This window comes from Brachyhypopomus gauderio, chromosome 7, assembly GCF_052324685.1.
Source record: "Brachyhypopomus gauderio isolate BG-103 chromosome 7, BGAUD_0.2, whole genome shotgun sequence".
Lineage (NCBI taxonomy): Eukaryota > Metazoa > Chordata > Actinopteri > Gymnotiformes > Hypopomidae > Brachyhypopomus > Brachyhypopomus gauderio.
This window is the reverse complement of record NC_135217.1, coordinates 18,613,607-18,627,128: the sequence shown is the minus strand read 5'-3', so window position 1 is coordinate 18,627,128 and position 13,522 is coordinate 18,613,607. Positions and strand designations below refer to the sequence as shown.

At 43.0% G+C, this 13,522-nt stretch overlaps 2 protein-coding genes across 3 annotated transcripts in view; one reads left to right on the top strand and one right to left on the bottom strand.

The window, feature by feature from the left end:
* acad11 (acyl-CoA dehydrogenase family, member 11) overlaps positions 1-7,720 on the top strand; it is a 36,106-nt gene extending 28,386 nt beyond the window's left edge. Inside the window, exons 14-20 of one of the 2 annotated variants that reach the window (XM_077012262.1) lie at positions 847-919; positions 2,758-2,843; positions 3,137-3,208; positions 3,467-3,621; positions 5,120-5,236; positions 5,918-6,027; positions 6,177-7,720. In XM_077012262.1, coding sequence (XP_076868377.1) covers positions 847-919; positions 2,758-2,843; positions 3,137-3,208; positions 3,467-3,621; positions 5,120-5,236; positions 5,918-6,027; positions 6,177-6,291 — 728 coding nt within the window. In that variant the 3' untranslated portion in view covers positions 6,292-7,720. Of the gene's footprint in view, positions 1-846; positions 920-2,757; positions 2,858-3,136; positions 3,209-3,466; positions 3,622-5,119; positions 5,237-5,917; positions 6,028-6,176 lie in introns of those variants that run through there. The other variant, XM_077012263.1, reaches the window with a different exon arrangement.
* Positions 7,433-11,514, bottom strand: LOC143519145 (uncharacterized). Its single transcript, XM_077012265.1, has 5 exons — positions 11,322-11,514; positions 9,146-9,256; positions 8,913-9,026; positions 8,516-8,575; positions 7,433-8,221 (listed from the first exon to the last, which is right to left on the bottom strand). The coding sequence occupies exons 1-5, from the start codon at positions 11,436-11,438 to the stop codon at positions 8,153-8,155; spliced, it is 471 nt and encodes a 156-aa protein (XP_076868380.1). The 5' UTR covers positions 11,439-11,514; the 3' UTR covers positions 7,433-8,152.
* Positions 11,515-13,522: the final 2,008 nt, after the last annotated feature.

Here is a 13,522-nt window from a genome sequence, read left to right as displayed (position 1 = left end):
CATCTCCAGAGATGTATGTATTTGTTGTGTGTGTGTGTGTGTGTGTGAATTTAAATTCATTTAAAATTTCTCATATATATATATATATATATAATATATATATATATAATGTGAGAAAAAAATTTCCTCTCAACGTAAGGCGATGTTGTAGATGAGAAAGGCTGTATAAATTACACTTATTATTATTATTGATAATAGCGATAATACTTTCAGCACTGGTTCTTTGCTGTATGTCAGTGTATGTACTTGTATTAATGTCTGGAGTGTGCCGGTGTATTTGTGTGCGTGAGAGGCAGTGAACAAGCATATGGATTCATTTGTGGATGAACAAGCATATGGATTCATTTGTGCAGAGTCCGAGAGCGCCCTCTAGAGTACAAACCCCTGATGAGCGTAAACCTCAGACTCAACTTGCTCATTAGGAGTAGTTTGGTTATGAGTGATATACATTTGAGAAAACTAAGCTTTTCTCATAAAAGGTTATAATTGGAACTGTAGACCTAAGAAAAATGCATAGACTCACAGGACACACAGGAAAAGCAACATTCAAAACTTCCCAATTCACACACATTCTGTATGGGAGAAACGAGTAAATCAGATTGTGCTTTCCTTATGAAATTGGGTTGGACCTTCACTGTGGTTGTAGTGGTTGTGGTTGTGTGACTCCCCCAACACAGACAGAAGATCTCCAAAGCCTCTCTTCAGGTTCATCATTGGCAGATTCTTTGGTGGTGTTCTTTGCCTTTTGAGTTGTATTCAGTAGATTAACACATATATGATTATTTATGAATGCATTTGTATAATAAAGAAAATTTGAAAATCCTTTTTTTTAATGTTTTAACCTAGGTGCAGGTAACCCGGCGTGCGCGCTTGCTGTGGTGATGTGTAGGAGCAAGTCGGCTGACTCCAACAGCACCAGGTATCAAACTGGGATGAAATAATGACACAGTTTTTAAAATGTATTTATTGTTTTTGTTTTTGCCTGTGTGTGTGTGTGTCATAGGAAAAGGTAGAGGTTTGAAGCCATTTTGTAGGTATGTGCTGTGTGTGTGTGTGTGTGTGCACCCTTATGCTTAGTCTTGTATTGAACCAGCCAAGCAGATAATAGCGATCAGCAGCTACCGACCTTGTTCTCATCATAACCTCCTCTTTATAAGCCCATCCATGGTGCACATGGGTCCTGTCTGTGGTCACCGCAGAGGTCTGGCTGTCTGCGTTCCTCCTAGTGAACCATGTCTAAACACAGCCCCAGACTTTAGGTCCCGCCTACCACAGAGGTTACCGCTCCAACTGGCCCAGTGAAGTCATGGAAGGTTTGGATAATCAGCGTGGGAAGAGTGTGGATGGGGCTGGGGAAGGGGCACTGCAGGCAGAGATCTGGGGTGAAACGTCCAAGAGTGTTGAACAGAAACTCAGTGATGTTCAAAGAACTTCAGTGCGTGAAGTAGAAGGGAAACAGGGAGCCCGAGTGAGCGACCAGGGAGCCCGAGTGAGCGACCAGGGAGCCCGAGTGAGCGACCAGGGAGCCCGAGTGAGCGACCAGGCTCTCAGCAGAGCTACTGTATTCACTCATCACTCTGTTTCATGAAACCATGTGCAATTCACAGGTTCAAAAAGCGCTCCGTTTTTGTACAGCCTCCCTTCTTCCCTCTCTCTCTCTCTCTCTCTCTCTCTCTCTCTCTCTCTTCTGGGATGGGGCCAGGTTCCTGGTGAAATTGGTCAGTGGAAAGATGCAGGTGGTTGGTATGTTTATTTGACTGTGTGGGATGGAGGTGGGTGTGGGTTTATGGGGTTACTCAGGGTTACACTGTGAGAGATGGGTCATTGTGTGCTTCAGTGAGAATAACATCTCCACCCTGCTGTCCTGCCCTCTTCCTATAAACCGCACAGAGAGAGATGAAATAAGGATAAGCCACTTAGATATTGTAATATATAACATATTTGGTGGTATGCACATTTCCATGTGTGTGTGCATCTGTGTATGTGCACATTGTGTGAACAGAACAAGACCATCTTAACGTCATCAAAGTCAAAGCCTTACAACTCTTTAAGTGGTTCAAACTGAGCTTGTCGTCCTGCACATTCTGTAACTGTAGTTTGGTGCATAGGTGAAGTTGGACTGGGAGTTTGTGTGGGTGCATGTGTGGGTGCAGGGAGGTTTAGGGTGCATGTGTGTGGTATGAGGTGTGGGTGAGGTTTAGTGTGTGGGAGTTGGTTACAGTTGAGTGTGTACACACCACATAATACTTTTGGAACTGAATCTCTTATTCTGTTTAAAAATTCATCTCTTGCATTTTGACTTTCTACTTTTAGCCCTACCTTCTAAAATTACGCAGAGAGAGAGAGAGAGAGAGAGAGAGAGAGAGAGAGAGAGAGAGAGAGAGAGAGAGAGAGAGAGAGAGATGGAGAGAGAGAGAGATGGATAGATAGATGCTGTCTTTAACCCTGTCCTCATTTTTTCACCATACAGAGCCTGTTGTAAGCAGCCCAGACGCAGCAGCCGCCGAGTGGCTTGTCTAAGTGTGCTTGTCTTGTCTAAGTGTGCTTAGCAAAGGACGCACATCTCCCCACCGTGTCTGATATTGGAACTGGTTGGATCATTTATCTTGTGTGTCTGAATCAGCAGCGTTTTAGGGAGTGTGTTCATAGCACGGACAGTTTTGTGTTCAGAAGTGTGATTGTGTGTATGTGTATTTAGTTTGCTAAGTTGCAGATATCATGATGTTTGTGTTAATTGGTGTAATGTGTGTATTTCAGACATGGGCAGCACAGTATGATTTTGGTTCCTATGGATACGCCTGGTGTGAGGAAGGTTCGACCGCTCACTGTGTTTGGACAAGATGGTGAGCTCCTACAGGTTGGCAGATGATCCAGCCGCTGTCCGTCTCTCAGATAGCCAGAGTCCTTCTTTCTCTTCTTTCTTTCTCTTCTTTCAAAACTTTTGGGGAGCTGCTGGGTTGTTTCATCTTTATGTTAATAGAGCTCCTCTGTGTGCATTAAATATCAGTGTTTCTAAGATGATTGGTTTATTGTTCCATTATCCTATTTAACATTTATCACATTTAGAAGGTCAGGTTCTGCAGAACTCCCCCCACCCCCCAACCGTGTGTTAGGTGGTTCTCTTTTGTCTCCACAGATGCTAGCCATGGTGGCCATTTTGAGGTCCATTTTGACAATGTGCGTGTCCCAGTCTCCAACATTCTTCTGGGTGAGTTAGCAAGTTGCTGAAACCAGTGCACGTACAGTTGTATTTTCGTGGACCAGGATTTTACGTATTAATAACACAATTGCAAGACTAAAATTGTATTGATTAAAACAATATAAAATCCTTTCAGAGAACCATATTTTTGTTCTACATTGAAGAACGTTTCAAACAAGTGAAGTGAAAGGCTCTAGGACCCAGAGGGGATCTGGGGCCGTCGCTGTTGGGTGGGGTTGACGATGCGGAGCGCCCGTGTGCTTGCAGGTGAGGGCAGAGGCTTCGAGATAGCGCAGGGCCGTCTGGGGCCCGGCCGGCTGCACCACTGCATGCGGGCCGTGGGCCTGGCGGAGAGAGCCCTGGAGCTCCTGTGCCAAAGGGCAGCCAGACGCCAGACCTTTGGGAAGATGTTGTACCAGCACGTGAGTGTCTGCAGGGCCTCATCCTAACATCACAGTTAGGAAACATTCCTGGTAGTGGATGCTTGTGTACACCACCAGCATTATCCAACTACACCACCAGCATTATCCAACTACACCACCAGCATTATCCAGCTATCAACTACTGTTCCAGCTGAGGTCAAGCAAACAACCTTGAGTTGTAGCCAAGACCTCTAAATTGTGATTTGCCACCAAACAGTCATCTGGGTCAGAACCCACAGGTTCTTGTACAGCAAAATGTCAAGTTCATCTGCAGATTAGAGAAAAGTAATACAGAAATAATGATGTTATGAGTGAAACCTCATTTGGAGGCTTCAAATGGAGAATTAATAATGTCACCTGATATGTAAAATTAAATATCTGTCTGTGTGCCAGATAAACATATTTAAGGTTAGTATGTGGTTAGGGAAATATTATACAATGAACTAATATTAAAACATTCAAGAGTTCTTTTCTTGTGGAATCTTGGCGGTAAGAAACGTTAAACTAGCCAGCTATAGCCAATACAATTAATAAAATGCTTTTGGTTTGGTAAATGATCGTTATCTTTCTTCCAGATCTACCTTTTATATTTTGCTTGCTGACAATGCAACACTTCTATCCAGCGAAGAAGGAGACTCTTATGAGGAGGGATTCATTCATTCTCAGATTTTGGAATAATATTTCATTTTAATTTAATTTAATTAGATTTATTAAATTAATTAATTGATGTTTCATGATGCTGTTTCCTGACATATGAATGAATTGAACAGCCGCAGAAAGAATTAATGACACTTTTGAACCTTTTATGGTAACTTGCCTTCCTGAAGGATTGCGTAGTCATGCCTGCTGTACAGTGTGAGATTGGACTCAGCACTGGGACCAGAATCTCACTGGCCCTGTATCATGGAGGCAAGCCAAGCTGAAACAGTGAGACTACAGAGAGCTGTTTCATCTCAGCTCGGTGGACCATGTCTGCAGATGTAACTTATAAATGCTGACAAACACTTTGTAGGAGCTCAGGATAGTGCGAAAATGAAAGGAGATTGTGTTTTTAATACACGCAAACAAAACACACAGCGAGTGGATCTAGGTGTGTTTGAGCAGGGTCCATGCTGGGATCCTACCAGACTGAACAAACTTTTCTGCCTTCTGCTCTGAAGTAACTGCAGCAAAGTTTTGTTCATTTGTTTTGTATGTTTGATAAGTAGATCAATTGTGGATATTATTAATTAAATGAATTACCATCTTTTTCTTTAAGGTATGAGGATTCATGACACCTAGAGTTGAAAGTAATAACTGCTTTGTTTTTATGTGAGAATTGGATAAAATTCAGTAGAAATTCTATATGGGTACTGAATTAAATATCTACTTTGGCATATGTATTTCTCAGCTGATCTTACCCTTGTTTGTATATTGTTTTGTTTTTGTTTTCCTAGGTAACTGTTGTGTATTGTTTTCCTAGGCAATTGCCTAGGTAACAGTTTTGTTTTGTTTGTAGGAGGTGGTGGCTCATTGGATCGCAGAGTGTCGCATCGCTATTGAACAAACCCGTCTGCTGTGTCTCCATGCTGCTCACACACTCGACACGCAGGGGAACAAGGCAGCGAGGAAACAGGTACCGCATGCCAGGATTAACACTAACACACACACACACACACACACACACACACACACACACACACACACACACACACACACACACACACAGCGCCCGCAGAACGTTCAACGTGAGGGTGACGTCAGGAGAATTAAACCGATAGGGGGGTGATGGGGGTGATTCTCCTGCTGATCTCCTGGGGTGATGATCGTTTGTCCGTGTTTCCTGCTGACTGTAGCCACAGCAACTCCGCATCCGGCCTGACGGAGCGTTGATCCCATTAGTGACGCCATGTCTGTGTATCCCCCAGTAGTGAGCCTAACCTCACCAGAGCAATGACACACGCACGCACACACGCACGCGCGCACACACACACACACACACACACACGCATGCGCACACACACACGCATGCGCACACACACACGCATGCGCACACACACACGCACGCGCACACACGCACGCGCACACATACACGCACGCACACACACGCACGCACACACACACGCACGCATACACACACACGCACTCACGCACGTGAACGCACAGACACACACACACAAATGCACACTCTCTCACGCTCTTTCTCTCTGCCTCATGCTCATACAAACCCTGGAACAATGTTGTACAATGAATGTGTCAGTAGGACTAACACTAACTGCGGTGTGTGTGTGTGTGTGTGTGTCTTTGTCTTTCATAGATTGCCATGATTAAGGTGGCAGCTGGTCGGATGGCCTGTAGGGTGGTGGACTGTGCTATTCAGGTTCACGGGGGTGCTGGAGTATCTGATGACTTCCCCCTGGCTCAGATGTAAGTAGAACAGTCTAAACATGATTTACCAATTTGGCCAACGTGTATTTTGTGCGTATATGTTGTATATATTCTGCAGTCCAGAGTGCGTGTGTACACACACGTATTACTGATCAGGAGAAGATGAAGCACTATGTGGCTGCGTGCAGGTATGCGTACGTGCGGACGTTGCGATTGGCTGATGGCCCTGACGAGGTTCACCTGTCCTCCCTCGCACGACTGGAGCTCACCCAGCAGCTCAGACAAACGGCCGCTAAACTGTAAACAAGCCACAGGATTTGGTTTCGACTGACCTCTTAACAACAGCTGAGCCCACACTGCCACATCTGGTCAGTTGTTTTTAAGCATCTGACTCTAAATGCACTGTACAATTTCACAGTTGTCATTTACATGTCATATGATTAAAAAAATAATCCTCATGTTCATTGATTTCTTTCTGAGTTCTGAACAGCATTACTTAATTATTACTTAATTGAATTAATCAGTTTTACATGATCAGGATATAATTGAACAGACCAAATCAGCCTGTAATGGTGTACTGACTCAAGCTGTATAAAGATTACAGCATGCTGGCTAATCTCCGGCACACAGTTCCTAACAGTCACTGTTGTAGCAGTGCTACATGAACGTTTGAAATGGATTGTACAACTAAAATGTCTATCTGAAATCTGTAAAAATGTATTTTTGTTCTAGCAGTAAAATGAAATGTGATGGATCATGTTTTCTTAGAAACATTGCTGTTTAAAAATATTATTGCCTGTCAGATTCCTGATGAAACTTTCTCACACACACACACACACACAGTGTACAGCGTTTCTTTTCCTTCTGATCGCTTGGCTCCTGCTGGAACTGTCGGCCTTGCTTGTGTACATCAGCAAAAACTTTATTACATCAAATCAGACAATAAAGGTTTGGAGACTGAGCTCTTCAACAGATGTCTGTGTGGGGAGGTTCACCAGCCAGTGAGCAAGCACGAAACAGAAACATGCTAAAGCCCTTAACTGAATGCATTTGTGGGATGGTCTACACACACACACACACACACACACACACACCCCACACACACACACACACAGAGTGGTTAAGAGGCGAGTGGATCCATGTGTAGCTGGAGATCCATATAAGGTCTGAGTGATGAGGTCACCACTTGCAACTTCTCAGCACTTCCTCTCTTCACGGTGTTTCCTCGCGGTTTCTCCCTCTCCTCACGGTCTCTCCTTCTCCTTACAGTCTCTCCTCACGGTCTCACCCTCTACCCACTTTTTACTAAACCAAATCTAATATAACACTATAATTCATAAAGAAAAATAACTTTAATACAAACATCTTCATTAACATGGTTCACCCTTTAAATCCTTGTATGATTAGTTTCACATCAGCAGTAAGTGGCCTTAAAATGATCCACATGAGTAAATAGAGTTTATTTAACCAGAAATGTACACAGTCCGCTACAGTACTGTAGACCTGTATCTGCTCTGTATCTATCACTTATTATATTTTTAAAATATAGCTTATTTTAGTTTAATGAAAGAGTAATATCAAAATGACTATAGATTTTAAGACTGGAATGTTTTTGGTAGTTCCAAATTTCTCATACTCTGTATATATGAGTATTGCTTATTTAGAGCAGATTTGCTCTAGCAAAGCCCTGCACGTTTACAGCTAATGTTTGTCAGCATAAATAAGGTAAAAGTGCGCTTTAAAAAATACACTGCATTTGTTTTCACTGTCCTGCCATGATAAGTGCTAATACAGGCTAGCCTTGGTTTGTGTGTGAATGTTTATGGGTGTTTCAGTGCCCTGTAGCATCTAATCAAGAGATTGATCCTGTGTGTTTAAACAACGTACACACATGCACTTTTACCATCGTAGTGCATTTTGAAATCTGAAGAGCTAGCAATGACCGCTGCAGGTAATGTAGATTAGCATGTAATGGCCCTCGATTCATGCTTGCAACACGCTCCTCGCTAATGACGTCCAAACACGACACTCCATGCGTGGTGCACCAGGATCGATGGCCTCAGCACAAAGCATTCAGAATGGAGTTAACATGTGTCCCATTGGAGCCCATGGTCCAATCAGCCTGCGCTGGCCTTTGATTGGTGCGTTCTGCATGCGACCCGTCTCACGAGCAGACCGCTGCCTTCGTGCTCTTCTTCCGGGTCACACTTCTTCTGTCTCTCTGCTTCACTGCCTGCAACAAACATGTGCAGACGTACCGGTTGCAGTAATACAAAGCCATTCTTTTATAAAGGTAGTGTGCTGCTCTCTGCCCTTTTTACAATGAGCCAGCTGAGTGGGTGTAAAAGGGTGTATCTCCTTGTCTTTGGGTTATGGTTAATTTCTGAATTAAGCTTCTGGATTATCTTGATAGTTATGATAAGGTCTAGTACGGTTTACACTTGCAGCTGTGAGTAGACCAACATTTAGGGCAATGACTGGTCTTGGTAAGTATAGTAATAAGTGTGGTGACCTCTCCCTCCCGTACCTGTAATGGGGGGATGTGTCTGGTGCCAGCGTCCGCAGAGAACTGCCTGGCTCTCACTACCTGCAAGAGAAATCCCAGAGATCCATCAGCCCTTCCTCTCCACACTAATGAATCACTGTAATGCTGGCAAGATGCGTTTTGGAATGGGAAATGTTCACTTCAACATTTGTGCTTTTAATATTTGCCTTGAATATCAGGCGTCCGTTTACACTAGAGATTATTTATAATCTGCCTTCGATTTAGTAAGGTAAACATACGCCATCTCACATTTCCTGTTTTGTAGTCATCACAATAGTGAACACAGCATTTCACCTGAATGGGTAAGATGGGCGTTCATTTCTTCCAAGTAAAAAGGCGACACTTGGGGTCACGGCAGATTGCTGCCATGGATACGCACCTGCAGAGAGGTGGCCAGGTTGTGGCTGAGCAGGGAGTAGGTGCCAAAGCGTGATTTGCGGCTATACGGTTGTTTCTTTTTGTTGCTGTTTAGATGACGCCTCGACCTGTCAGTCTGATGCAGTAAAACACAGGAGAAATTACATTCAGCTGGACCTCGGTATATCTCACTGCCTTAAAAAAACATTTATCTCTCTCGCTCTCTCTCTCACACACACACACACACACACACACCTGAATGAGGGTGTTTGGATGGCCCTTGGCTGAGAAGGTCCCTGGCCGGTTGACTTGGTTGAGATGAGCTCCTCTCTCTCTCTCTGCCTCAGAGTGTCTCCGGACCCTCAACTGAATCGAATATAAAGACACTTAACAGATAGAAAAGCTGCATACCTTATATCAACTTCCATTTTTCTGTCCTTTGGAAAATTCCTTATCCTGCTTCACCACTGAAGTTCATACTGGTGAAGCTACTGGTCCTATTGGTCCTACTGGTCCTACTGTTCTACTGTTCTACCGCTTCAGGATAATTGCAATCCTACAACAGGAAACTGACACTGGAAACATCAATTAACACTGATGTCAATTAACACTGAACATTTTTATTCAGGTGGTATTCCCAAACTAATATTCCTATCAGTGTTGTACCTGAACTGCTGCAACCAAAGATGCATTTTCTCAATTTTTGCACACATTCAAATGCTTTAAATGTACTTCTATTCAGGACTCTGAAAACTGAGTGTGAATTCTTTCTGAAAGAGATTTATTAAATGAACTGAATTATGAATCCATTCACCATGCACTGTTGGGAATATCCAAGTCTTTTTTTGTTTTTATTAATTTCAAAGTACCGGATTTCCTCTGTTGAAGTAACGTCTAATATTATTAACTTATAAAAATAACATTTATTCACTTTGTCTCACCTTTTCCTGTTTTTAAGACCATGAGTTCATTTCTACTGTGAATTCTCTGAAAACATTTGGATCATGGATGTTTGGATTGAGTGCATTTTAAGAACTATGTACTTCATCTTCTGACCACCAGTGTATTAGTCATTTTTTCTTCTTTGTGGAAACTTGCTCCCATCTTTAGATCTGAGAATTCAGCTATTTCAAACTGTCCATTCTCCCGTGTCATAGCTACTGGAAAGGATTACCGCAAGCCGACTATCTATCGCATAGCCATATAAAGAACGAATATAAAAGTAGGTTACTGAATCATCTGACAGATAACTGGAGTATTTTCAAGGAAGAATATTATTATTTATATGCAAAGGTAAATAACCCAATAATCAGCCTTGCGGTACCCATTACATCACATACAGAGGACAGAATGCTGGTTTGGGGACATTTTTTCATTCTTGCCATTATGTTTATTGGACTCCAGTCTGCTCTCTCACTAGCACGAGCATCATTGGGTCTAACACTGCACTGCAGAGGCCCAGACTGGCTTGACCGTCCATTACAAGTTCTACATTTAACTCCAACACAACTAATTACTTAATTAGCAACACAGAGAAACAAAGAAGAAAAGCAACACATTTCGAATAGTTTTGTGAACAGTGGTGTGTGTGTGTGTGAGAGAGAGAGAGAGAGAGTGGGTAGGGGGACCTTAACATTAGGCGGAAAGCCAAACAGGACACTGACTCACAGTAGGACCATGGAAAGTTGGAGACATCTCGTTCCCTTCAGGGTATTTTTGGCAACCAGCATGGTAAAGGCTCACAACCACATTAGTGTGAGAGAGAGCTCAAACATCAAAGAGCTCATTCATATCCACCCATGTGGTTACAACAGTCCTTTGAACATGATGTGATGTCTACCACTGCCGCCTTTAATAACTCCAGTTTCCTCATCACACTTCATACCTGTGAAGTGTGTCCTCCTGGACAGTAATGCGCTCCTTACACACCACTGTGACGCCCACTTCCAGGAACAGAGTGCTTGAGCATGCCAGCTCACAAACCGTTGCTTACCACAGAAATAATTCAACTATGCTTGCTTAAATAAAACTAATGGTCTCACATTTCAAACAAGTGTGAATAACAAATTTCAAACAACAGTGCCTTTTGGATTACATTTCAAAAAATCATCTGTTCCATCCCTTTAGTAGCCATAATAGTTTTGATTATATTACAAACATTAACAGTCTTTTTCTTGGTATATCAGGTGGTAAACATGCATCTTTATTGTTTCGGAGAGCTCATTCCTAAGGTTTGTGCTTAACAATCTTTCCCAGTTGTACTTTCACATAATGTTAATTAGTAATTTTACAGTGCAAAACAACTCTGAACCCATTTCACAAGTGACTTTCATCCCCTACAAATCAGGTAGAGTGGAATGTGAGGAGGAGATGCACATGAAAAAACGTGAGAACAAAGTTGAGGGTAACGCGGGCAAGAGGAAGTGCTTACCTTAACGCTGCCTAGCGCCCCGGGGTCACAGTCGCTGCCGGTGTCGGCGCAGTCGAGAGCGTACGTGAGCAGGCAGCCCTGCACACACAGCAGACAGACCCACAGCACAGAGCTCATGGCTGCTGGAGTGACCCGCTGCGTGGTTGGCGGGGAAGAGAGAGAGAGAGAGAGAGTGGGGAACTGTCAGATCGGCACTTTCTCCCTCCGTGCTTTTATACGCCCAGCAGTAATGGAGACCAGATGGTAGACCAGGAGGAGAGGCCATGCAAAACACACACACACACACACACACACACACACACACACACACACACACACACACACATGTGAGATCTCAGGCACAGCTCATAGTGGACCCTGCTCCGTTTCACTCACACACACACACACACTGTCTGACCTCAGATATTCCCCTCCAACGCAGACAATGTATGGCAAGTCCATGTGGACACGCCCGCAACACCACAGACACATCTGTGCATGCTTCATTTTCTGAAGCATGCACTGGAACAACTGGCCCAATTAAAGGAGTTGTGGCGTGGTCCATAACGGTGATTATAGCTGGTATGGTCCTTATGGCCTGCCCGCAGTATGCCGCAGAGTAGCAGACGGACTTGCATGGCCATGGAGAGGAACTTCTCTCCAGCTGTATGATGAAGCCACATAATAGTCACATTCCCACTTTGTAGGGACATTTCTAGGTTGCTTTGAAGTCAACTGTGCTATTATTTGTGGATTTGTGGGAAGATGTGTTCAAAACAATTACCCAGCGTCCCCGACGGTCACATGGTACAAGGTTCAGGCAGCTGTGATCACGCGTAGTGCATACATGACTCTTTCAACCAGAGTGGCAGCTAGGTTCACCAACCTAATATTTAGTGCAAGATTCACTGTCCAGATGGGCAAAAGTGTGAGCTACAATACGGCCACGCTCCAGGAGACGTTTTGTTGCTCACAAGAGCTCGTCTGTGTCTCGACAGAGCGTCAATCTAAAATGGCCCACTCAGCACTTTTTTTTCCCTCTACCGTTGGCCTGAGCTCTGAACTGCTGACTCTTAACATCGCTGTACAATTAAAGCTTTCACAAGTCACACCTCCACTTTGACCACCATGGAGGCGGAGACAGCTGTGGAACCTGCTGATGGAAACGCCTCAGGTTTTACCTTCGTCCATGTAGGGCTCGTGCTAACTACGAAGCCTTCTAACCCCCACTCTGGAGAAATATATACACAATATACGTTTGTTGTTGTTGCTCTTGATAAGGAAGGAAATACTTCACACAGTATCATGTTAGGAAATGCGGTTCTTGTGTGGAATTTTGGATACTATCGTGATTTAATAGTGCCCAAATGTCTGAGTCTACTACCAAAGACCTGAGGAATTTACCATTAGGATAGGTTTTCAGCACATTGCAGAATAATTTTGCCACAAACTGCTTCCCTAAGCTCCTCTGACATTGCTCAAACAGCTGGAAAACATTTTGTTCCGCTGTTCTTCAAAGTTAAAGCCCTATCTGACCATAACTCTTGGAAAATTTAGGCCCACTAATGGGTGAAAACGGTGCAGTGTAAGGTTATGTTCTGTCAAGATTGAGAAAGTCCTGCCACGCAAATCATTCCTGAACTAATTGTGCTGAGGTGGAGTGTGTGTAGAGTGTGTGCTTTGGGTTCTCTTCATCAGTGTGAGTCATGTGGGGACACAACTGGTTACACGAATACAGTCATACGAATACATATATATATGTGTGTGTGTGTGTGTGTGTGTCACTGTCATTTAAAAAGATGGCTACAATATATATTTTTATCTATAGTGTATATATATATATATATATATATATATATATATATATATATATATATATATATATATATATATATATATATAGTATCCTCATATGTAGATGGCTACAATGTATATGGCTACAATATATATTTTTATCTATAGTATATATATATATATAGATATATATATATAGATATATATATATAGTAGCCATATCTTTTTGAATGACAGTGTTTTTACTGTTATTAAATGGGTCAGTTACTGTTTACTGTTATTAAATGGGCCAGGTTTCCTAAGCACTCATTATTGTTCAGCATGATTTGCATGGCAGGGATGCCTCCTTATCCAGTGACAGAGGCAGCTGTATTTTTCATAAATGACATATGAGAGTCATTTCAGGGCTCTTCTGCTTTGCTTGGAAT